The sequence below is a fragment of the Camelus ferus genome, chromosome 17 (genome assembly GCF_009834535.1).
Source record: "Camelus ferus isolate YT-003-E chromosome 17, BCGSAC_Cfer_1.0, whole genome shotgun sequence".
Lineage (NCBI taxonomy): Eukaryota > Metazoa > Chordata > Mammalia > Artiodactyla > Camelidae > Camelus > Camelus ferus.
In genome coordinates, this window is record NC_045712.1 from 36366410 (window position 1) to 36393557 (window position 27148).

General features: G+C 40.4%; 1 protein-coding gene across 4 annotated transcripts in view; it reads left to right on the forward strand.

Annotated features, from left to right (window-relative positions):
* PPARG (peroxisome proliferator activated receptor gamma) overlaps positions 1 to 27148 on the forward strand; it is a 117251-nt gene that overhangs the window by 30509 nt on the left and 59594 nt on the right. Inside the window, exon 1 of one of the 4 annotated variants that reach the window (XM_006180058.2) lies at positions 24709 to 24964. The exons of the other annotated variants lie outside the window; for them this stretch is intronic. Within the exon in view, the coding sequence (XP_006180120.1) occupies positions 24883 to 24964 (82 nt within the window). The 5' untranslated portion in view covers positions 24709 to 24882. Of the gene's footprint in view, positions 1 to 24708; positions 24965 to 27148 lie in introns of those variants that run through there. 4 annotated transcript variants of the gene reach the window in all.

The following is a 27148-nucleotide window of genomic DNA, read 5'->3' on the forward strand; positions in this document are numbered from 1 at the left end:
AGAATGTTGCCAGCGTGTGTTCTCAGTAAGTGGAGGGACGTTTCCGTCCTTTCCTCCATCAGACTTTGGAGCAGCAGTAACAGCAGCAGCAAGCCAGAGACTAAGGAGAATGAGTTGTTTGTGCACGTTTGCTCCCCGGTGCTCCATGGCGGCGGTGGGGGTAGGGGGTGGGGTGGATTCTTTACGTATGCACCTGCTGATGGCTGTGACTGTAAATTTGTTTTTCCAGCCTTTTAATTTCCATTGAGGATGTTTTAGGTCATATTTTCCTTATTCCTGAGTTATTGCAAATTGTCTCTCTGACCCAACAATCCGCCGTTTCCATTCCATCCTCCAAGTAGACAGTTTTCCTTCTCAAACACTATAGATACATTTCACCCCGCTCCCTGCAAGTGTTGCAGACTTCATGGTCGGCCTCAACTGACCTCCTCCATCTTGTCGCCTCCATTTGCTACTACAGGTGTCGGGGCTTGGCTGCACCAGACCGCTCAGTCAGTGTTCCTCCCGCAGGACTGGGGTCGTGCCTGGGGTGTACCAATTATCGTATCATATTATTGTTGATTTTGTAATTAATTTTACGGGTGAGCTTTTTGAGCACAGAGACTATCTTTGGGTATCCCTAGGGTTTAACACAATTCCTAGCAAGTATTATGCAAGTAATAAAATTATAGTGTGATATAATGAAATTAAGTGATTTAGATATACTATTCACTCTACTAATTAAACATGGCATTATCAGCATTCTCGCCTAAATGTTATTTTTAAATTCACCAGCTAGAGTTGCAAAGTATGGTACAGAATTGAATTATTTTAAGAGAAGAATTTCCATTAATGTGTATTTTACAGTTTTGTAGATTTAACTTTTGCATAAGCTTCCCTTTTTTGGAAAAATATTGAAATGAACCCATAAAAGCATCTAGGTCCCTGATCAGCTACTTTTTACCTAAATAATTCAGGGGTGAAGAATGTTCAGTTCACAGACCTGCAGTCTTGTGATGTCCTGTGGCACGTGAAGCAGGGTTCCGCAGTCAGATACTGGGCTGAGAGCTGCTATTTGTGCTGAGTTGTGGTGGTTTGTTTGTGGTTCCTGTTTGTTTCATGTATTAAACAAACGTTCATTGAGCTACTTTTATGTATCGAGCACCGTTCTGGACAGAGTAGAATTATGGCATTCTTTGCCGACAGTCTTATTTCAAAGGCAGCACAAACACGGGCTACGTGAAAGAATGAAATAACAGGGCTGGGTGATGTGTGACGGAGGACAACCACGTGGTAGAAGTTCCTAGAAGAAAGCGTGTGTGCGGAGCTGGAATAGTGAGAAGTCGTTTCAGGCGATGCTCGCACCCAAGCTGAGCCCTGGGCGTGTGGGTCAGGATGCGTAAGAAAGAGGCAGCTGAACACGCTAACATGAGGAGTGTCATGGGGGAGGAATTTCGGGATGCTGGGGGCACGCTGTGCTTCGAATCAGTGGGAGATTCACGGAAGAGAGGAAGAGGGCTACGTTTGGCAGGATACGAGGGCTCAAGTGAGGAACTTGGACTTCGACTAGGAGGCTTGGGGGACCCTGAAGATTTTGGAGGAGGAGAGTGGTGTGACCAAAGCTTCGTTAGGAAGGGACAAATGAAGGAGGTATTTCAGTAACTTACGAGATTTGACGACAATTAAAAATAAAGGGGACAAGAGAAAAAGTCAGAAGTGAACTTTTGCACTGGAATTTGACACAACATTGTAAAATGACTATAACTCAATAAAAAAAAATTCAAAAAAAGAACTTTTGGCTGATGTTGGGAGAAAAGGGAGAAACACAGAAGAGGGGCTCTGGGAGAAGGAGGTGAGCTTGATTCAGACTTGCTGAATTCAGAGTGAAGGTAGGGTGTCTCCCTAGAAACGCCCTAGACGGATGGGGTGAGTCGGGGCTGGACCTCGTTTCAACGGCCGGAACGAGACGTGTTGGTTTGGGCATCATGAGCATGGAGTGAAGGATGCTCTGAAAGCTGAGGCCCCGAGAAGCAGCTCACAGGTTAGAAGAGGAAGATGAGAGGGTGGGACGTGCGGTTCGGCTCAGCAGTGCCCAGTGGGAAGCTCTGCGAGGAGAGGAGGAGGAAGCGGCGCCTGGTGCCTCTTATTACCTGGCGTCATGTCGGTTGCTTTGTGGATACAACCTTGCTTAGTCCTCACAGCAACCCTGTAGTGTAGGAGCTGCGATGATCCCGACTTCACAGGTGAATAAAGTGAAGTTCAGCCTGGTGACATGACGTCCCAAAGGGCCTACTGCCAGTAGCAGGTGGAGTCTAGCTTAAACTGAGCTCCTTCTGACTCCCAAGCTCACGCAGATTTATGCTGAAATATTGTAAGATGACAGTGAATGATCAAGAAGGATGAAAAAAAAAAGGAGTAATGTCTTTAATAGCTGCAAGGAGCAAGTAGGTCGCTGTTTAAGATTACAGCTTACTGGAGGGGGTGTGGAGGAAAGGGGACCCTCCTGCGCTGTTGATGGGAATGTAGTTTGGTGCAGCCCTTATGGAAAGCAGTATGGAGATTGCTCAAAAAAAACCCTAGAAATAGACTTACCATATGATACAGCAATGGCACTTCTGGGCATATATCTGGAGAAAACTATAATTCGAAAAAATACATGCGCCCCAGTGTTCACAGCAGCACTGTATACAATACCCAAGGCATGGAGGCAACCTACATGTCCATCAGCAGGTGACTGGGTAAGGAAGTTGTGGTGCGCGTGTGCACACACACACATACACACACACACACACACACAGGAATACTACTCAACCATTAAACAGAATGAAACTATGCCATTTGCAACAACATGGATGGACCTAGAGGTTATCAGACTAAGTGAATTAGCGACAAAGAAAAGACAAGTAGATCATATGATATCACATATATGTAGAATTTGAATAAAAATGATACAAATGAACTTATTTACAAAACAGAAACAGACTCACAGACATAGAAAACAAACTTATGGCTACCAAAGGGGAAAGGAGAGGGGAGGGATAAATTAAGAGTTTGGAATTAGCAGTTACAAACTACTGTATGTAAAACATATAAGCAATAAGGTCCTACTGTATAGCACAGAGAATATCTTGTAATAACCTATAATGAAAAAGAATATATGTGTGTGTGTGTGTATAAAACTGATCACTATGCTGTACACCAGAAAACTAACACAACATTGTACATCAAATATACTTCAATTAAAAAAAGTTACACCTTAAGTATGGTGGGGGGAATGAGTATTTGGGGGAGCTTAGAAGGTAGTAGGTGGTATATGAGTGGAGGGAGTGATTCTAGACCACTGAGAATTTTGGCAGCAAGTTAGGACCGTTCTCTTGGAGAAGCTGAATCAAGGAAAGTAGGGAAGAATGCAAATCAGTGGAGGAGGAGATGGTATAGGTGTGAGGTCTCAGAACAGACGTTAAAAAGAGCCAGACCCTACGAGAAAAGACTGCCTCACAAAGTTTGGAGGTTAGTGTCCCCGTGGAGATAAGAGGGAGGATAAATGAGAAAGGTGTCAGATAAACATAGATTTTTTTTTAAAGCACTAGTTATAATGATACCTCCAAAGTTATATCTTACTTGGAAAAAAATCCCACAAAAATAAGCATGCCAGCTAAGTGACCTTCACCAAGTCTCCTTCCCTCTTCCAGGCTCAGTTTCCCCAGATGCTGGACAAATTAGGGAAGGGCAGACAGATGGGTCTCTAAGGACCCTACCAGCACTTAATTTTCTAAGCATTGTGGAATGGGACAGCTCTGGTCTGTTCACAGAGAGGGCACTTGTGTAACTTTACACATCAAAGGAATTTGTAGGAATAGCTAAAATTAGAGATACAAAGGAAACTTTTAGAATTTTAAGTCTGCAAGTCAAAAGTTCTGAATGTATCCCTTTCCCCCCTTATTAAAAGTTATTAAAATGTCAATGTATTACTACCTGTAAACTCTTGAAGGTTTACGGGACTATATCCTATTCTCTGATGTGTCCTCGGCATGGAATATAACACCTGATACATAATAGTGACTCGGTAAGTGTCTGTTAAATGAATGAAACCTGAATTACAGAGTAAAATGTTGCCAGTACAGAGGTATCGCCTGCTTTTGCTCTTCTTTGATCTCTCAGTCTGTTCCATGACAATTCAGGAACATGAAATTATGTTAAGATAGTCACTTTTCGATGTACTGTCTTGTTTTTGTATCATTTTTTGTTTGGTTGTTGTGGGGTTTGTGTGTATGTGTGTGAAAAGGGAGCTATACTTGGGGAATTGGCTGACAGTTAATGGAAATCCTAGGATTTTTCAAAATTATCTTTTGTAGTAACTTACAAATTAGTCAAGTATTCCAATTTCCCATCTCTTGTTAGTTTAAATTTTACCAAGAATATTGCCTTTATAAAAAGGAATTGTGTTTTACATGATGGAGGAAAGAGCAAATCTATTTCTGAACAGATTTAATGATGCTGGTGTAAGAAAAGAAAAAAGCCACAAGAAGTCATCCCAAATTAGTAATGCTTCCCATCTTAAACACATGACTTCAGTCGTCCCCAGGCTAGCTAAAGGTTACAAAATGTCACCATAATATCCTTTACTTCCTTATGAGTTCTTGCTACCTCCCCCTCACTCCCAAATATGGTAGATGGAGTTGTAAAATCCCTGAAGTATGACAATATAGTTTATTACACTTTTAGTTAGAAATATTCTGCCAAAATGAGCTGAGAACGAGAGGAAATGGATTTAAGTTTACAGCAGTGATACAGAATATACTTTTTCCAGACCACTCAACCCGCAAGCCAATTTGTAACTTGACTGCTTCATACAGTGGAAAAGTTGCAGCTGTAACAAAATCAACAGAGCTATCTCGGGTTAATGAGAAAATTGACTGCAGGAACATTTTTCCAAATGCATGTTTTTATGTACTTTATACTCCTTTCTAGACTATTAGCCGTTTTACTTCGTGCTGCTTGGGGAGTTCCTGATGCTTCTCAACTCCCCAATGAGAAGTTGGAGGCAGGCGGAGCTGCTTCACTGTTAGCCCGCTTCGTCTTCAGTGCTCTGGCGACCCGGAGTTATCTTTCTTTGTCTCTGTCTCATTACCAAGCTTCAAGCTTGCAGATTGCCATGGGTCTTCCCTTTCCTTGAGATGCAGATTTAGACTGTTTGTTTGTGTGGAATACATGAAAATGCCAGCTTTAATAAAAGGCTGTTTGATTCTTAGATAGAAACTAAAATATTGGACAAGCCAACCAAATATCCAAAAACTGGACGTTCAGTGGAAGCTGTACAGTTATCCTAGGTTGTGAGTCGGGAGAGTAGCAGAGCTGATAGAATCAGTCATCCCGTGCGTAGGAACTTGAACGAAGACAGTGATTGATTTTTATTTCTCCCTTAAAAGTTTGTTCAGTTTTAAGTATTTATTTTGGCAAAATACGTACTTGCCGTATTATGTTAAGAGTGACCAGTTTCCTATGCTGTGCATACAAGTTGTGTCAAAAGAGGTTGTCTTGTCATTTTAAACATGAGAAGGAGTGTAAAGGAATCAAGAGACAAAGGAGACGGAAACTGGACGTTTTAACCCCAATTTGCTTCTTCCTCTTTGGACCACTGTTGATTTCATGTTAGCCGTTCTGTTTGCCTGAACCTAGCAGTGTCACCGCCTCTGTTACAGTCTCCTGTACTTAGTTAGAACCACCTATAAAGCAGTAGATGGAGCGGAATCTTGGCAGAAGAGGTCTCAGTCAGGAAAGAAGGCATTTTGTTTATATTTAGACAATTTGAGAACCTGGCCTCTGGGCACTCAGGAAAAAGTTCAGTAAGTTGAAGCCTGCAGAACAGAGTCTTTATTATGAATAGATGTCCCCTTTCTCCACTGGGGGTTTAATTCCAAGCAGCCTGAGAGAAACTGAAGACGTTTCTCTTTCTGCTTACTTGGCAAGTCTTTTTAAAGAGCGTGAGGCGCCCGAATCAAAGGAGAATGAAGCCCACAGCAGAGCTGGTAGGACAGGAGCTGGCAGGAGGGCTTTTTTGGCTCTGGTGACAGAGGTCTCAGGCCCAAGTCTGCAGAGGTTGTAGGAGAGGTAATTGTTCCACAGTATAGTTGAGTTACATTCGGGAAAGTCTGCTGAAACATATATTCATGTCACAAAAGAAGTGTTAAAATCCCAGGCTTTTTCAGCTGGGAATGGTACTTGCTTCCATCAAAATCACCCATCAAGTTGAAGAGCAAAGCAAACATACTGAACAAGTAAAAATAATTCTTTAGCATCTCCACATCACTGGCAGAGTTCCGTCGTTTCTGCAGAACACGTGTACCGTGCTAGGCTGCAGTATAAGATAGAAGTAGAATAAATAGTATTATTTTCTGCTCTTAGAACCTACAGGGTGGAACACTTGTGCTCCAACCCCTCTCTCCTTGATTCTGATAGCCATTTAATCACTTATGATCACCTCTGCTGGAAGAGGGATTAAAAGGGTAATAGGAAATCAGAATATTTAGATTTATAGTCTGGCTGTTTTTTCCAGTTCTCCTTGACGCCTTTAACATTCATCACTAAGGATGATTAACAATTGACTTGAGCCATAGAGTTGGAGTTTGTGCTGCTTGATAGACATAAACCAGTCACAGAGCCTGCCATAAATCCAAAGCAAGTGGGTAGACCAGCTGATGAGTTGTACACGTATTACTGATCATTCTTGAGGTCCTTGATTGTAGGACAAGTTTTCCTATTAAAACAGTGTGTTGTGTATTTCATGTCTCTGTTAATTTAGGTCATTAACAAGTTAGCAGTTTAAATGTCCAGCCACTAAATAGCAAGCTGTCACCTTCTCTCACTTTTTATTTTTTTGTGGTTAAGTGTATGTAACAAAAACTTGCCACTTTAACCATATTTAAGTAGACCGTTTGGTGACATTAATTGCATTCACAGCGCTGTACAACCATCAGGCCTTTTCATCACCTCTAACAGGAACTCTGCCCATTGAACAGTAACACCCATCACCCATCCCTCCGCCCGTGGTTACGTCTGTTCTGCTTTCTGTCTCTGTGAGTTTGCCTATTCCAGTTACGTGGGATCAGACAGTATTTGTTCTTTGGTGTATGGCTTATTTCACTTAGGACAGTGTTTTCAAAGTTTGTCCGCATTGTAACACATATCAGAGCTCTATTCCTTTTTATGGCTAAGTAATATTCCACTGCATGTAGGTAGCACATTTTATCCATTCATCTGTCAGTGAATGCTTCCTTGGGTTGTTTCCACCTTTTGGATGTTGTGAATAATGCTGCAGTGAACGTTCAAGTGTTCAGGTATCTGTTTGAATCTCTGTTTTCAGATCCTTGGGGTATATTCCTAGGAGTAGAACTGCTGGCTTTACATGGTGATTTTGTATTTAACCTTTTGAAGATCTGCCACACTGTCTTCCACAGTTGCTGTACTTTTTTACATTCTCACCAGCAATGTACAAGGGTTCCAGTTTCCACATCCTCCCCGACACTTGTTATTTTCCGTATTTTTTTATTATAGCCATCCTAGTAGGTTATGAAGCGTTATCTCATTGTGGCTTTTCATTTGCACTTCCCTGGTGACCCATGATGTTCAGCATCCTTCCGTGTGCTCATTGGGCATCTGTATGTCCTTGGTGAAATGTCTATTCAAGTCCTTTGCCCATTTTTTAGTTGCGCTGTTTGCCTTTTGCCTTTTTATTGTTCCTGTCTTACTTTTTAATTCATTTTCTTACATGCTTCTCTATATGATCAAAAAGACCCTTTCATTTGAGCCCAGAGAAGTGCTTTCTATCTGCCTTTCATTGCCACATACATGGAATTAAGATTGAATGCTTCTTAACCTGTTGCCAAAATCAGTACCTGAGATTGTCTCTCTTCAAATGAAAGGATTTTCCTGCCTGCTGTGATGAGAGTGGTTTGGATTGGGATCAGTAGCAGAGAAGATTAAGAGAAGAGGCTGGATGTACTTAACAGGTAGAATCAGGAGGAAGTGGTGATGGACTGGGTGTAAGTATAAGAGCAGTCAGTAATGACTCCCCCCCCCCTTTTTTTTTTTTTTTTGTCATGATGAGCTGAGAGATTGGCGGAGCCATTTGCTGAGGTGAGGCTCTCTGCAGGAGACTTGTCCTGAGGGGTAGGTGATAGGTGCATTCTTGGACCTGTAGAGTTTGAGTCACCCATGAGAAATTTCAGTGGGCATAGCAAATAGATGTTTGTGTATAGGGCTGAGGCACAGGTGAGACCACGAGGATGGAGATGCAGATTTGGTCTCAATACATCCTTGACATGTGAAGCCTTCTGTAATGAGATTGCCGAGGGAGAGCATATAGAGTTGGAAGAGTGAAGAGCCTTGAGACAGAGCCTTGAGGAAGAACCCGCCTGCGTGGTGGGACACTTGTTACCTCAGGAGCCGGAAAGAAGAGAAGCAGTGGATGAAGGGCCAGAGCCTGGGGGTTCTGCTCTCTGATGGAAAAGTCAAATGGTTGGTTTCACAGAACATCTACCTGCCTTACATGCTGAGATCGTTTTATGCTGCTGATTGTCAAGTTGAACATTTTTCCAGTTCGTTTGCCAGAAGGTAGTCCTGTGAAATGTTAATGAACTGGGATGTAAGCTATTCTTGGTAAAAATGAGTTTCTGGTTAACTCAGTCAACCAGAGAGCACTTTTCATTTCTGGTTATGTAAGATCTCTCTTAAAGATGGTAAGCCATATTTCCGTCTTGGTAAATACTGTGAGATGAAATAAAATTTCAATTGAATTTAGGTAACTCTGAATTGATGATTCAGGAACTTTTAATGTCTTGGTTTCATTTTGAATAACATGTGACATTTTACTGAAGATACAGAAAATATTGACAATTATCTCAGGAAGTGCTCTGGAAGCTGCTTTTAAAAACGAATCACTTTTTAACTGCCTTCTTTCCCCCCTTAGCATTGGTCCAGTTTTTCTAGAGGCATAGGAACAACTTGCAGTACATAGGGTTTTTCATAGTTGATGAAAGTTATATTGCATTTATTTTTATTTCTATGTGGGTTTTTATATAATTCTATACCAGTAGAGCCAAGTATACTAGTGCATTCCTCAGCGTTGTTAATTTCGTCAGCGTGTGTACTTCTTTGACCACTGACCGCATATGTACTGCAGCTCCTTCAAAATTACTTCACTGACATTACAGACACACATATGCGGGTAGTAAGGAGCAGTGTGAAAAGTTACATCTGTGTCAGGTTGGCGTAAATTAAGTCAGAAGGCAGCTAGCTGCACAGGGGATCTTGCCAATGGCAATCATACCAAAGTGAATCTTTTAATAAATTAAAATACCCTTTAAAATGTGGTCTGGGGAGAAAGAAACTAATACGTACCCTTACCCAGTGCCGAGCAGTTCTGAGTGCTTTGCACGCGTTCTGTCTTTCAGTCCTCACAACAGTTTTGTTTTAGGGGTGAGGCTACTGAGACTTAAAGAGGTTAAGCACCTTGCCCAAAATTACGCCCCACTACGTGGTGACGCTAGGATGCTAGTTGAAGTTGATCTCATTTTAAAGCCAATATTCGTTCCATTGACACCTCTATTCCTCGCTGGAAACCAGGAGCCCTGCATTCTGGCTCCTGCTGCGCCCTCTGACTGTATAACCCTGGATGAGCTGCTCACTAGACCCCTAAAGAGCCTGATAACCTTTGCACCCGCTGTCCCCCAGACACACTCTTTCCCTGTGCTGGACGCACCACACTTCCTCTCCACGTGTTCATGCGTCGTTCACCTGATCATCAGTTGTGCAGACAGCAGTCTTGTGTACCACAGTAGCTACTGAGGTTCTGTGACATAGATAGGAACAGATACATCCGTGCATTTATGGGCCACAGATACGTGGTCGCTGGTTCTCAGGAGGCCGTGCTCTTGTACGTCCTCTAGCTTGCTCTTGTGTGAGCTGTAGCCGAAATCCCGTTTCTTCCATGAGCCCTCCCACTTGGACATGCTCTTCTGAGTCCCTGTGAAACTTAGTCATTTTCCCATGTATTTGGCAATTCGCCAGGTGCTACCTTGTGACATCTCTCCTGCCATTGGCTGGAATTCTTACTCACGTCATGAATCATTACTTAACTTTTCACCTCTTTGCAGCTTGTTTCCCCAACGAGATATAAATTCCTTAAGGGCAGGCTTACACTTCTCTGTATTTCCCACAGTGTCTTGTAAACAGCAAAGGTTTTTTTTCCCCTGGATTCATTCAACAAATATTTGTGGATTTGGGTTAAATTTTTTAAGTTCTTATTTTACTTCCTGGTCAAATGATCTTGGCCAAGTCACACAGCCTCCCTGAGCCTCAGTTCTCAGTAAAATGGAATCGATTCCTACCTCTCAAGATTAAATCAACCGTATATGTAAAAATGCGTTGTGCACTTTAAAAGACCGTACAAACGTTGCAGGTTATATGTTTGTTCTTCGTGGTGAAATCACCCTGTCCTGAATTCCTCCAGTACAGCCTTCATGTCCCAACGTTCACTTCAAGCAGGCGCTGGCTCTGCGTTGTCCATGTTGCCCTACCATAGAGCCCTTTGTGGTTTCACATCTTTAGTTGCTCTAAGTGTGTTTCTAATTTTTTTTCTCCTTTATGGTGTGTATTTCCAAGTCATCATCTTACTTAGGATGACGAAGTTGCTTTCTCATCCTTATTTAGGATGGGAGTTCATACCATCTCACACGCATGAGAGTAAATGGTGTGAACCGTCATCAGGGAACCTAACCGGATGGTCCACAGAGCCCGTCAGATCATTGCACCCCTCGTACTGCAAAACTGGGAGTCACAGAAAGTACTGTTGATTTTCCTTCAAGGTAGCTTAATCCACTCGCTTGAGTTTCAGATTGATAAAAAGGGTCTGTTGTTAGGAATTTGATATTGAGATACTTTTAAATCTGTATCAGAGCTCTGTATACTCTCCAGAGAACATGTCAGGACTGGTACCATCGGCCTGTGTGGCCTTAGGTCATGTTTATGGGGCCTTGGCCAACTTAGTAATAACCCCAAAATACACAAATTTTCGTAGCTAAGACTTGTGATTAAGACTTCCCCAGTGTTAAGATTTACTGAAGTGAATTATTATGGTCCTTGCCACTTTTGGTGCTTTGGTTAATTGTAACCTTCAAACCAAACTGGATTTTACTGTCTTCATTGGAATAAGCTTTTTTGATTATTTAAAAATTATTTTTAATAGGATTATCCTCTGACTTCTCTGGAGTGTGGTTCCTATGTGGGTAATGTCTGTCTGCCTCTTGGAAGCCTTGAAATAAATATATTGAGTATTGTTATCCATGTTGAAAGATATTAAAATGAGATTTGTAATCCAAATGGGCATTACTGACTTCACATCTGGTTCCCTGAAAAGTGGCCAAATGCAACAGTTCTTAATGCAAGACAGCCTAGGGCAAAACCTCTGCAATTCCCACCCTCCTTTGCAAAACACCTGCCCTGTATGAACCTTTAACGTTAAAAAAAAGAAGAAGAAAAGAGGAACAAACAAAGAAAATTTACTCCACCACACTTAACTATAGATTTCCAACAAAACTGCGGGTGTGAGCCCTGCGTTTAAGAGCTGGCCGCCGTTAGCAGTGGCAGGCAGTGTGAGGAAGACATGGCAGCACTGCCCTAGTTTCTGGTTGCCGGGACCAAAGACATCGTGAAACTTCTCTCCTCTCCTTAAGTCTCCTCATTTTGCTTGATTTTGAAGTGATTATATGTCCCGGTCGCCTGTGACAGTCTCAGTGTGTGTCAGAAGTGCCCCGGTTTGGGCAGTGAAGTGTATGATCACCATATCCAGTCCCTCAGAAGCCCCAGTCAGGAGGGGCAGGAGAGGGAATGACGACAAGGTGTCAAAGGGGACACGAGCCTCAGGTTGAGGCCGTGCTGGAACCAACAGTCTACTGATCAGAATTCTCACCAAGGAAGATGAAAGCTGAGCTTGAAATTGATGTGTGGACGCGTTCTGCACATTACAAGGTCCACCAGGTTAAGGCTGGGCGCTCTGGGGGAGTGTGGAGAGGCGGAGGACGAGAACCAGGTCAGGAGTGCGTTGTGGCTTTTATGCAACACTAACGTTGGGCTTCCTGTCTGAGGTTTTCCATGTTGTGAGTCTTCCACCTCGTGGTACTCTTTTAAGGACTAGTGATGCTGGTATCTAATAGAAACACTTCAGAGAAAAAAAAAAGATGGAAGATAATAGTTCTTTAGAAAAGTGGAAACACATTATTCTTGATAACTTTCATCTTCTCTGAAAAAGCTTAGCTTAACATCTCTGCTATTTACCTTAATAATCTACTTAGAAATTTAATTTCACCCACTACAAAAGACTTGCTTTTGATACTCTCTTTAAAGAGTCCTCTGGATCTGATCACCTTTTTTTTTTTAATACTCAGTTGTTGTACAATGTCTTTATTTTACTTAAAATAACTTTTTAAATTCTAAGAGTAATAGCTCTTATCGAACAAGATGCAGAAAATATAAAGCAAACTGTAAGCATTCATAATCTCATCACCCAGAAATAGCTAACGTTAGCACTGTAGCATAGTTCCTTTCAACTTTCTTACACATATATATTTTTTAATGTTTATTCAATGAAGCTCTAAAATTATAATCTTACGGAAAGTGCTTTTAGTCTGGTAACGATAGTAAAATAATATCATCTCACATTTGCGTTGAGATTTAAAATGTGCAACAGTTCTTCCATATAGTGACATCTTTAATCCTAATAATATCCCTAAAAGGCAAGGCAGATATTATTTCCCATTTTACACATGGGGGAATTGAAGCCCGGAAATGCCCAAAGACATCACTGAGGAGCAGAGCCTTGATGAGAACCCCACGCTTCCCAGTTCAAGACTCTTTCTATGTACAACTCAAGAAATGAATTCTACTAGGACTTTTTAAAGTAACGAAACCAGAATCAAGTTCAAGGAACTAGTTATGAGAAACTGATTCTTCAGCTGGGAAAGGAAGGCAAAGAAGAGGAGTGTTGTGTTTGAATATGGTCTTCAGGTCTGTAGAGGGACAGTATTCAAAGAATGGCAACCATCTTTCTTAGACCCTCCTCTGAAGACGAAACAAAAGGGCTGAGCTGCTTGCGGGCCTTTAAATTTGGGGTAGGGCACTTTCCTGAAGGCCTTTGAAAAGGCCTCTCTGTTTGGAATGAACAGTCAGTCAAATCTTGAACCTTTACTGCTACATTAAGAAGAATAAATGAAGTAAAAGGCGTCACCTCTCAAGTTTCCAAAAGACTTAGCAATATACCTGAAGAAATGAAACAAACATATGTGAAACAACGTAGGTGTAAATTATGTGGTATTGTCTCTGTATACAGTGAGCTCTTAGGGGTAAGAACTAATGAATTGTCATTCAAAAAGCATTTACTTTGTGCTCATCAAGAAAAACATATCATTAAGTGGAACAGCATAAGTAAGATCAGGAGGCCAGAAGCAAGCCCTGGAGAATGGCAAAAAATAGGAATATACACATTTATTCACATGGCAATGAGTCCACTCAACATGTATTCAGCACCTACAGATATACCACAGGTAGGTAGGAGTGAGTAGATACGTCCTTTTGAATAGCTCTTAAGTTATATGTTAGGAAATAGTGAACAGTAAGGTGAGTTAGCAGGTATGTGGGCCAATTATAGTAACACTACTGTGTTAACTTTTAGTAGTAGGTTAGGCATGATTCTGATGAGGGACAAGAGTTTATAAATAAATGAGCTCTTAACCCTTAAAATGCATTGGATGAAAGCGTCAAAGACAGTGTTAGAAGTCACGTAATCTACTTTAAAAATGGGGAATTAAGACTGGAGCCCTTGTGACTTGCCTGTGTTCATCCGTGGAGCTCGTGGCAGAACTGAAGGTCGAACCCGGTCTTCTGCTTCCTTCCAGTTACACCGTTCTGCCTCTTGACTCTTGGATTTAGCTAAACATCTTTTCCTTCTTCCTTACGCCACCTCCGTGAATACCAGATCTTAGGTCCGAAATTAAAGGTTGAATTGTAATCATTATTCAGTCATTGGTAGAAAAATATGACATAAAAAGTGAATCTGATTCGTGTTCAGTCTCAGTGTATGTCTTATTCATAAATGACTAAAGGCTCAATGAGATTAACAGTACATACCTTGGAACAAATGTCCTGTAGCCTTGGCTGAAGAGCCTGTGTGTTAGACCTGGCTCTGTCACTAACGAGCTGTATAATTTTGCACAAGTCATGTCACCTCTTTTCTTCTTTATTTATAAAATGAGAGATTTGAAAACTAACGTCTGGTTCAGTTGTTTTTATATAGCTGTATCTTATTATTACTTGAGTAAAACACAGACTCAAGGAAAAAATTTCTTATAATTCTCAGTGCTCACATAATTTTCATTATAATGTAACTGAAATTTGTTCAAAACTAACTATAAACTTTTTATGCTTATAGCTCTTACATACAACCAAAACCAAAAATAACACATTAAAAAAAAAAAACAAAACACAACCCTTAACATTCAAACGAATAGCCCCAAATGGAAATGATTGCTATCACACATGTTTTTGGGGGTCTACATCCTGTGCTACCCAACACCATGTATGTGATTAAATTCTCCCTGTACTTTTCTCCTGTTGAATTCTTCTGTGAAACAGTCCTTCCTACAGCATTAATGGGCCTCATTTGGCCCTCACTTAGCTCAAATGAATCATTTATACATTAAAAGTCTACCTTTGACCTTCTGTCATTAATCCTGGACAACTAAAGTAGTAATACTGAGAACCAGTGAAATCATAAATGCAAACTGTGGCACTGAACTGCTAATGAATATCCAGTTATAAAGCCATCCAGATAATGTAGATATCCAGACAATCTAAAATACGAATTTTTGCAAATCTTCTATCATTAAGATGAAAGAAGATTTGAAATTGTAGAATTAGAAATTTTAATCAAAAAATTGAAACAATTTAAATGTCCATTAACTGAATGGATAGACAAAATGTGGTATTCTCATACGCAGCCTGGCCTTGATTATTAAGCAATAAGAAGAACCTTGCTGCTACATGCTACAACTTGAATGAACCTCCAAAACATTATGCTAACTGAAATAAGCCGAACACAAGAGACCACACGTTGTATGATTGTATTGATATGAAATGTCCAGTAAAAGCAAAACTGTGAAGACAGAAAAGTAGATTAGTGGTTATGTGGGATTGGAGATAGGAACTGGGATTGATTATAAATCAGCATGAGAGAACTTACTGGGTAATGAACATATTCCAAAACTGATTTATGGTGATGGTTGCAAAACTCAGGAATTGTACTAAATTTCATTGAATTATATACTTGAAATGAACTTTATGATATGTAAAATATACCTCAATAAGCTTGTTTTAAAAAGCCTTTATAAAGCTTTTCTTCTAGGACTTCTTAAAATTATACATTTGTAGCTATGCCTCCCCATAGTAAGGAGACTGGTTGAAAACATACTGATTTAGTGGGTTTAGGAATTAAGGTATGATGAATTCTAGCTTAGACTTTGCAACTAACTACATTATCTTGGACAACACCTTGGACAAGTCACTTAACCTCTTTGTGCCTTGGTTTCCCCAACTGTAAAGATGGGGGGTTAGAGTAAATATTCTTTAAGACTTCCTGCAGAAATGACAGTCTCATATTCACATTTCTGTTATTTATGGGTGCCTTACCCTTTACCAGTCCCCTGTTTATTTCCCCTTCCAAGTGCTCTTTTCAAAGCCTGTTCAATCAGCTCGGCATATCACTTGTCTCAGTAACTCCTGGTCACTAAAACTCCCTGACCTCAATGTACAGGTCTTTTGGGTGCACAGTTCCCAAAATGTTTATCTGAAAGTTCCCTAGGAGACTGACTGTCACATCATTCATTAATCTCCCAGGGGCTGTGTTCTCATCCTCTGTAACTCTCTTCTGGAAGCTCTCCCACAGATAACAATACACTTCCCCTTCAGGCAGTACATGAAAGCAACAATGGGCGATACAATGAAATCAGCCTATAAAATTACAGGGAATGAGAACCTGGCCCATTGTTTTCTCCTGCTGCCTGAGGAAGAAGTTGTACTCTTTGGATCCCTATAAAGATTGGCTTGTCCACCTCCTCGGATTCCCAAGTAACAATTAAGCAATCTGGCTTTCTTCCCACTTCTTGTTTCAATGTGTAGGATACTTGTCAACTTGCCCAGAACAACTATGGGCACTTTAAGCTGTTCATCTGACTGTGTGCAATAGATAAATAAAAACATAATTGGAAGGAAGACTGACTTAAGGTTCAGTTTTGTTTTTATTTTTATTGAGGGGACCACACTTGCTTTAGAATTGAAGAAGTTATTTCTTGTCTGTCTTCATGTTTTAGTCTTCCTCTCCTTCCTTTTGTGTTCAGTGAGATGTTTCTGAACACTTAAAATGAAAAGTTTGTTAAAATGGAGCTCAAGTTTATAAAAACGAAAGCGTAGCATCTTACTTCCTAGAGCTTAGCGTATCTGAAGAAAAGCACCCCTGAAGTGTAAAGAACAAGCTGTGTGGCTGGAATGTGGTTTAATTAGTCCACAGACCTGTCAGGAATCTTAGACTCACTTCCTAAAGCTATGTTGACACACAACATAGCTTTGGAAGAACCAGTTAAGTTTCTATGTTACTTACTCCCTATAATCTAGGAATAACCATTGCTAAAAACTGAAAAATCCCTCTTAACTGAAAATTGTTAGGTAAAACTGAAGTCTTAGTTATATTACTAGGGGTTGGTAAGTGGTTTTGTCTATGCAATAAAAAGACAAAGAATTAGCTATGTAAAGAACCAGGGGATGGATGTCTTGGTTGTAACTGTCATAAGACCAAAGATAACAGAGAAAAGTGAAGTTGAAACAAAATTCTCTAAAAATAATTGAAAAAGAGAAACTCAGATATGTAAGTATTTTTATGATAGGAGCATTCAGTGAACAGGAGAAACAGACATGGCTAACCAGGAAAGTTTGGTATTGAAGATACCTGCCCTTTTAGTGATAGAGAACAAAAAAAACGTTGATTCTTTCTTTGCAGTAGGAACTACACTTCAGGGTATCCACATAGCGTTAGTGCTCAAAGGAAGGCTCTGTCTCATAGAAAAATGCCAGCTGGTAAGTGTAGGAGTGACAGAACTAGAAAAAGTCCATTTCATAAACTCAGAGTATTGATTCAGGAAAAGATTATTAAGTGTGTTAAAAGCTTTAGGTAAATGATCAGTGAAACTGAACATCCTTAAAATTCCAGAGTAATTGCAAGGAGAAAAAATTAACCCTATGGTGGAGAGATAAAATTTTTATCATTCTAAATTAGCAGTCAATCCTACTATCAGTAATGGCCAGTCATATACTGTGTCTCTGATGTTATGGCATAGGAAGTACAGAACGTCACCTACGTTACATTCAGATAAAAATGTTCCACTTGAATCCACACATCTTTGGATGTAACATCCGGTTTATGAGAAACCCAGGGATAGAAAAGCAAGCTGAATGATCCCACAAGAAAATGACCAGGCAAATCCAGAGAGGGAGACATTCTACGTGATGAGTGTTCTGATCTCTTCAGTTAGTCAGCGGTCTTAAAATTAAGGGATGCCAGAGGTGGCAGAGAATGGCTGTACTAGATTTTAAAAGGAACATACAACCGACTGGGTGTCTTTATCCTGGATCAGATTCAGGTTTGGAACAAACCCGCTATGAAGAACATTTTGGGTCAGCTGGGGAAATTTGAATGTGGACTAGGTATTATTTGAATTGAAAATTTACTAAAATGGAAAGTTGGAGATTATTGACTTTAAAAAGCAGGTATTCCCAGCAGTAAGTAGTACCATATATCAGTTTTACTTAAAAATTTAAATACTATCTGTGTAGGCGCGTATGTATATACTCAACTGTATACTTATGATCGTACATATGCCAAGAGAAAGATCCGGTTAGGGGAACACTAGAGTTCAACATTGATGATCTCTGAGTAGTAGAAATGTAATGATTTTATTTTTACCAGACTGTATTTTAAACCAACAACATAACACCATTTGCAGCAACATGGATGCTCCTGGAGAATGTCATTCTAAGTGAAGTAAGCCAGAAGGAGAAAGAAAAATACCATATGAGATCGCTCATATGTGGAATCTAAAAAACAAAAACAAAAACAAACAAACAAACAAACAAAAAACAAAGCGTAAATACAGGACAGAAATAGACTCATAGACATAGAATACAGACTTGTGGTTGCCAGAGGGGCGGAGGGTGGGAAGGGATAGACTGGGATTTCAAAATTGTAGAATAGATAAACAAGATTTTACTGTATAGCACAGGGAATCACAGAGGAAAAAATGTGATAATGAGTGTGTATATGTCCATGTATGACTGAAAAATTGTGCTGAACACTAGAATTTGACAAAACATTGTAAAATGATTATAAATCAATAAAATAAGTTTAAAAAATTTTTTCAACAGTGAACATAGATTGGTTAAAATCTTACTTAAAAAAAAAAAAGAACTTTTCGTATAGTAGAAAAGCAACAATGTTTTATGTCCTTTAAGGAAAATAAAAATGCTTCCACTGAGGAAGAAAGGTACAAAGACTCAAAAACAGTTTGGTGTCTTTCAGAAACATCTGGTAATGAGTTTGACTGTAAAGCTTGGTCTGTTTGCCTTTAGTCAACATGGCGCAAAGAGTCAAACAGACCTGTGTTTGGTTTCAGACTCGGTCACTTCAGAAGCATTTTTGCTTTGGGCATGCCACGTCATCTCTTTAAGCCTCAGTTTTCTCATCTAAAAGAGTAGTTGCCATAATTAAAGATGATTTCAATAAGTCAGTGCCTGGAACAGAGTAGGCTTTCAAAGTTATGATGTTATGAATTCTTATCCTCAAAAATCTAAACCTTGCACATGACAACTTGGTTAATAAAATAAGAGCAGTCATCAGCTGGCACCTCTTGCTCTTAAATATGTTTCACGAACATAAACATTTTTCTCGAAGAAATGGTGTACAGAGTGTGGAATCTTCAAAGATGAGTGTGAATTTTTGAAGTCCATTTAGCAGAGGTAGACCCATTTTATTCATGATAGCAGTTAGAGAGTTGACAGAAAATTAGAGACTAACTTTATAGACAAAAACCATTCCCAGGTTCCACGCTGAAGCTCTGTTTAGTAGCCACTGTTATTTTTCTTGTGTTGCTCTGAAGGCCCTCCCAGCATCACTGTGAATTTCAGTACAGATGACAACAGCATACAGCTCTAAGGTACTTTTTAAAAATTAGAGTGTGATTACCTTACAGTGGAAATTTCACATGGTAAATTTTTTTTTTATTTCATAAGAGCAGGGAACGGTGTCAATAGTTCGTAGCATAAGCCCTCTAGGATGCCAGGGTGACTCATGAAGGATCTATGAATGAGGCAAAAGAACATTTGTCAGCAAAATGGATTCCCAGACTGATTGATCAGATATTACCAAATTGTAATTACCAAGCTGTTACGGGGTGCTTCCTTTGCAGAAAGCACTGCCTCTAAACTCTGTGATTAACTGTGGCATTCTCATGGGTGATTCATCCACATTAAGTGAATCATAGAGTACGAATGCTTTCATGCCGATAGACTTCTAGCATAATTGTTGGCATTAAGAATAATTGATTGGAACAATTTATTTGAACGTTTTATTGCATCATTTTAATGAGATAGAGTGCAGTTTGGAGCTTTGGACTGGGAATAGAGAAACCTGATTTCTAGCACAAACTCTGCTACTAATTATCTCAGTCATACCCTGGACAGATCCTTTCATTTCTCCAGCACCCATTTTTCCTTATGAAAATTTCAGAGTTTGAGTGTGTTAATCCCCCTGGTATTAAGTTATGTGAGTCTGTGATCTCAAAAGTCCACATATTTCCTTTAAGACAGTTGCAGAACTGGTAAATTGCTTATTTTATGTAAACTAAACTTGCATGTAGCTCTGTGGCTCTACGCTCGCTTTAGGGCCATTCTGGAGTCCTAGTGTAGTTCACCAGTGATAGGGTATGTTACCGAGAGAATCTCCATATAACTGATCTTGGGAGACTTGATTGATAAAATCTGAGCAATGAAGAAGATACATGTTTCAGAGGTTTAAGATCTCCCACAACATGGTCGGTTGATAATATCGCCCATGGTATTTTGTCATGCTGCAAACCAAATTACTGGAGAATTTCAAATATTACATGCAAACACAAGTTAGCATAATTTAGGTAGGATGTCTTTGGTTCAAAGGTATAATGACTTGAAAAGTGTTTAGTTGATCCCTAGAAAGTAGTTAGACAGGTTAGGTTTTTGTTTTTTTTCTTTCAGGTATTACAAGCAAGTTAACTTTTGAAGGAGACCGGCAGGGAGCCGGGGGAGGGGGTGCCGGGGGGGAGAAGGAAGTTTCCAGATAAAAGTGCCTTTCATGCGGTCACCTAATTAGCAGTCAGGTATGAAAATGAACTAGTAACTTCGGATTAGAACATGAGTAAGAATGCAGTATACAGAATTTCCATCACACTTTACATAAACGAATCACAGGCATACTGTTACGTAGCTCCACTCTAGGATCCAAAAGGACTTTAAGGGTCAGTCTGTTTTGCAGAAAGACAAGATTCATTCTAAAATGAGAAATTGGAACCCAAAGAGTTGACACAAGTCTGTGGCCTGAACCCATAGAGGAAACCAAAGCCTAGGCTTTCTGTCTCCAATGTCAGTGTGCTTTTCCAGATGCTACAAAGCTTCAGGGTCAAGAAGACCTTTTCAAATATCAAACACACGTCTGCTGGAGCTCTTGGCTACAAGTTAACATCATTTCATTATTGTCAATCAGAATGGTATATTAGTTTTTGATACTAATCCTGTATAGGACACGTGTTACTTTTTGAAAATCTGAACCGAATTACAGTTTTTGATTAAAGAAGAACGGAGCCTGCCTTTAAAACAGATGTTTTCAGTGGCGGCCTGCCTTTTTCCCTTTCCATGGGACTACCAGGCTTGCCGTGATGGCTGCGGTGGAATTTCCATGTAAGGATGCAAGATTATTTGTTCTTCTGAAAGGCACGTGTCCCACAGAACATCATTCCTTCCATGTTTTGTTCCCTCTGATATGAGGAAAATCTGAGCTGGTGTAACCACTGCTGGAAGAGGAGGCTCCGAGCCAACCTGAGCTGCGCTAGGAAGAGACAGCGGTTCTGGGGGGGAGGCGGGGGGTTGAGCGGCGGTCGTCGCTCTGGGTGTCAGCAGTCACGTGGAGGACCATGGGGAAATGTCAGCCTTGTCGGAACGAGGGGGACATTGATGAGGCTGTCGGTTCACGAGGTCTCTGAAGTCCTCCTTGCGTGATCTGTGGGACAGACGTGTGGAGCAGCTGTTCCCGCGTGGTTCACGTCACCAGCAAAAACAGTAAACACGGGTTTATGCCAACTAGGGACACTGGGCAAGGCCTGAGGGTTGCTCAGAGGTACCGGGTGGTGTTCTCTCAAGGAGCTCCTGGCCTTTTCGGAGCTGGCGTTAAGTGCTCATGGCACTTGCAGCAAGAAAGGGAGCGACTTTTTAAGTGGGGTTGTAGCCAAAGAAGAGACTACTGTGCGCACTCTCCTAACTTCTGCTAACAGAGCTTAAGTTACACCAGAATGAAAGAAAGCAATTAAAGCAGTTTGAGAAATTCAGTCTGGAGAATGAAACCCTAATTTAACCTATAATCCCCTAAAAAATAAAAGGTTTTACACAGATTCAGAGAACAGTCTGGTGGCTACCAGAGGGAAAGGAGGGTGGCGGGGACGGCAAAATGGATAAAGGGGGCCAACTGTATAGTGATGGGTGGGAAACTAGCCCTTTGGTGGTGAGCACGCTGTCGTGTATACAGAAGTTGAAACGTAATGTTGGAGACATAAAACTTATATAATGCTGTAAACCAGTGTTCCCTTGATAAGAAAAAAAGAGCCAAGTTTTAATTAGTTTTCAAGAGCAATGTGACATGAAAAATACTCTATTTTACAGGAATATTTGATGCAAATCATGCTTTTTAAAAAACTTTGCACAATTATAGTACTACGGTTTTATGATTCATTTTTAGACATTCTCTTTTTGTTATGGAATCATATACAGCTGTTACCACTCTAGTTGTGTTCTCCTAAATGTGCTAAAATGCGGGGAGTTTTTGGCTGAATAATGTTCAGATTCTTTTGCCAAAGATGGGTTCCGTAAATAATACTGGAGGCCAAATACCAAAGAGCAGCCTTCTCAAATACCAAACTGTCCGTTGTTTTTTCAAATGTCACGAAGTAGGAATTAAGCTTTCCTGCTCCTCGGATGAAATTATGAATTACCCATCCTCAGACAGAAGTCTGTGGCCTGAGTGGGCTATGCCGTCACTGAGGAAATGTGGGAACAAGAGGAAGAGGGCAGTGAGGAACTTCCCACACCCCCTGCACGACCAGAGGTGTTGAAAAACGAGTAACACAGTTAGTCATCGATATTCCTTGAGAGAGTTGACATATTTTCCCCTTAACTCACCCTGTGTTCTTTCCCTGTGGCCAGAGTTTTTAAAAGAGGTGATTTAGGCACTTCTGAGAGTAGAAGTCGGCGCAGGCCAGTGTCAGACTGACTGTCCTGAGGACGAGAGGTCTGGACACCTGCCCCGACCTCACTCTTTAACCTGGAGAATTTACTTGTCATCTGGGGGCCTCACTTTCTCATCTCAGTCATAGAGCCTCAGACCGTAAAGGGCTTCTCTCGTTCGAAAATGGTATCGTTCTGCCAACTTTATCATTCTCATAAGCCAGCCTAAGCTTAAGAACATTTTAGTAAACTTGTTCATTGTTTACAAATCGGAGAGACTTTGGAATCTGAAGGCAAGAATGAGATGATGGTTAGGGAATTGGATGAGATACTGCCACTTAACGAGAATAAAGCTGAAATTTGTCTTCCAGACTCGAGTACGTCTTGGGACGTTGAGTCGGAGTATCTGTAGGCAGAACAGGGCTTACGTTTTTGTTCTGTTTTATTAACAGGAAAAAAGTGTTCTTGACTTTAATAATTTGTTTCTATCGATCACAAATGCAACCAAGAATCTTGGATTAATCACACCTTTAAATATGACGTCACTGATGACTGGGACGTTGTGCTGTATGCCAGAAATTGACAGATTGTAACTGGCTGCACTTCAGTAAAAAAAAATATGTCACTGAGCCTGTCATGTAAGGAAATTTCCCACTGAGAGGAAAAGAGAAGCTCCTTTATTGAGTATAGATAAGACAAGGTTTGCACAACTGATTACCTCGGTCACTTGGACTGTCAGGAAACTCGCTTTCACGTGAATTACCTTCATCGAGGCTTTTTGGTTTTTAAAGGTTTATGCACGATGTAATTGCCCAACCCTGCACTTAACCCGGCGCCGCTGAGACCCAGCAGGTGTCCTTCCCACCAGGCGCTGCCCCGGGATGACTGAAGAGAAGGCTTTTGCTGGTCCCTCACAGGACGTCCAGTTACTCAATGTAGATAAACCAGATATGTATTGACTGCACATGGGGAGTACTGGGACCAGCGTAATTAAGAGATTTATTGCCATCTGATATCTTGCCCTAGGTTGGGGCATCTTTTTAAGTCCACGAGTCACCACAGTTCTGTGAGGCGGCTTGTGTGACAACAGAGAGCTGCTCCCACGTTGAGGTTTGGCACAGCTCCTGTTCCTCCTCACCAAAAAGGACAAAGGCCTCGAGCGAGAAGCCAGCTTTTTCCTGATTACAAAACTGACCACAATTCCTCGCCAGCCTATCAGTCTAAGTCCATTTTTCCCCCAGCAGTGCACTGTTCCCCTCAGAGAGGACTCCACGTCTCTCGCTATGGTATGGAATTTATCATTTAAGCACTAACCGATGTTCAAACATAAGCTGGTGCAGCGTTGCCGCATTTGCTAATTTTTTTTTAAATTTCATGTTTTTATTTATTTATTTGGGGAGGTAATTAGGTTTTTGGTTTTTTTTTTTTTTTTTTCAACAGAGGTACTGGGAATTGAACCCAGGACCTCCTGCATGCTAAGCATGCACTCTACCACTGAGCTATACACCCTCCCCTCTACACTTGCTTTTGATGGATAAACTTAATTATCAAGTTTTTAAAGAACAGACCCTGATATATAAAATCTAAACCGTATCAGGCCCCATCTCCATTTTCTCAGCTCTTTAATTGGATACAATTTGGATAGCAGTCAGTACCATTTCTGACCTACTTTACAAAGTAGTCAAATAAATAGCTTAGAACGTAACATCTCAGTAGCTGACAGCAAATTTTAAAATACGAGCACGTGTCTGAATTTGGAAGTTTTCTTCAGATGTCAGGGAATAGGATTAGAGATTCAACCAGGGATGGGCAGACAGGAAAAAAAGCTTTGAGTCAGTCTATCTGGGATTTCATAACCTATGTAAAGACGTAAAGTTTCCCGTTTAAGAAGCAGTAGAGCGTTGAACAATCTCGTTGCTCTGAGAGTTCTAAGTACTGTACTGCACGCGCCCCTCACAAGACACTGAACATGTGGGTCACTGGCGAGACGATGTGGCAATGTTTTCCTTGTAATGTACCAAGTCTTGCCAAAGCAGTGAACAACATTATGACACAACGTTCTGTCACAGCTGGCCTCCGACAGGAGCACACCAGCCAGTGCAGGCCTGGTCCTTTGTGGGTTTATTCCCACCTCTCCCAAATATTTGGAAACTGATGTCTTGATTCATTGGTGCATTCACAGGTTCTACTACCACAGATCTTTTTCTTTTAACGGGTTGGCCTTTTGCAAGAAATAGACAAAGTATCAGTGCGATTTACAGCAAATCCCTATTCCGTGCTGTTATGGGTGAGACCCTGGGAGATTCTCTTATTGACCCAGAAAGCGATTCCTTTGCTGGTGCACTGTCTGCACACACTTCACAAGGTAAAGTCAGTTCCAGGGATGGCTGTTGGGGTACTTCGGGCGTTTTGGAAGGTAAAGTTGTTCCTGTTGTTTGTTTTCCAGGTTGTATTTGTTCTGATACTGTGATGTGTATAGTTCAGTATTCTGATGCTCAGTTTATTGCTATTGTGGTCACTTATAAGCATATTCAGAACTTCAGAAAAACCTGAACTAATCCATATTTCATCTCTGTGCGTGACTTCTGTGTCCTGAATTTTAAGCACTAAAGGTATATATATATATTTTTTTCTTTTTTTGGTGGGGGGAGGTAATTTGGTTTATTTGTCTATTTATTCTTAGGGGAGGTACTGGGGACTGAGCCCAGGACCTCATGCGTGCTAAGCATTGCTCTACCACTTGAGCTGTACCCTCCCCCTTAAAGGTATATTTATATCCCCCAAATATCCCATTTGTTTTTATTTCCTGGGTTTATATATATGTTTCCCCAAAATACTTGAGATCTTTTTAGAATTCCCGAAGAGTTGCTTTTCCTCCTTTCAGTCTTGTGTGTTACATCTCTCATAGCGATGTTTATCCCTCCTACGGCATTTATTCCTCTTAAAGTCCTTAGGCACGTTTTGTTCTACTTTAAAATCTAGGTACGTGTGTGTACATTTTCTCTCTCTCAAAGAATTGTATGCTTCCAGAGTGTGGAACCAAGTTAGAGTCTTCTTTATATTTCTTAGGGTACCTGGCACATTGCCTAGTGCTTTGTAGAAGAGAGTGAGGGCACCTTGGAGAATGTCTCTTCTAAGCATCTCACTTTTCGCATAAAGGAAACGAGGCCTCTAAATGCCTGTTGCATGTTAAATAAATGATCGTTACTGGTACTCAGATATAAAAGGTTCAGAGAGGTGCCTCATCTTTAACATTTCTTCCTTGGCCATTGCAAAATGTGAGCTCTTCATTTCTACAGCTCCTTCTGCGGGAGTGTCTTAGCCCAGCTGCTTCTGTTCTGTACCATTCGTACTTATTTCTGTATTTCTCTTCGTTTTATTTTTTCTTCTCAAGATGCCGTGTAAAAATAGATTGTGTTAACTAGTCACATTCACGTTTTGTAATATAAATGCTAAAGCATTAAAATCAAGTTGTTTGATTGTTGAAATGGATGCCTTTACATTTTAACGTTCTGATTTTTCTGGAAGCCTGAAGTTTGAACGTATTAATCACAAATTTTTTAAACATCAAGCTTCTTAAAAATTAAGAAAAAGTATTCCCAATACCATAAGATATCCCTTATATGTGGAATCTTAAAAAAAAAAAAAAGAAGACAAACTTATTTACAAAACAGAAACAGACTCACAGATGTAGAAAACAAACTTACGGTTACGGGGTGGGGGAAGGGAGTGGGAAGGGATAAATTGGGAGTTTGAGAGTTGCAGATAGTAACTAATATATATATAATAGATAAATAACAAGCTCATACTGTACAGCACAGGGAACTATATTCAATATTTTGTAGTAACTTGTGAAAACGAATATATGTATGTTCCTATATGACAGAAGCACTGTGCAGTACACCAGAAATTGACACAACATTGTAAACTGACTATACTTCAATAAATATATTAAAAAAAGAAAAAAACACTTCCTGAAACGCCGTTTCATTTTATTACGATGATTGGACTCAATGTGTTCTTCTATCTTCTGAGTCTCTTAGATAGGAGCTTAGATTCATTGTATAATGTAAAAGTCTGTTATTCTGTTTTTCTACAAGCCATCAAAATTATTGCCATTTTTCTCTAGTTATTAACTTAGCCTGCATCAAGGCAGAATGTCCTAGCTATACTATGAAGTAATCCCGGAGTCAAAAATTTGATCGTTTTGTCTCTTCGAATAGAATATGTTCAGAATGCAGTTCAACAAGTATTTTAGGTTAACTAGGGGAGAAATGATAAGGGATAGTTATGTGTTTCAAGTTAGTTTTCATTCTGTACTAGTCTCTTTATTTGTATGCCTTGAATTTTCCCTGAGTTTAGTTTTTTTGAGTCTCAAATCTTCAGAAGAGTAACCCAGTACTTTTCATCTTAATTAACACGGTACAGAATAGAACTGTTAGCAGTTAAGAGATTGTACAGTGCACCAGTTGTTCTCTTGTGTTATGTGGTCTCTGATTACTCCTTATTCGTGTTGTTTTTCTGTTAAAAATACGAATTCCTAAAGGCC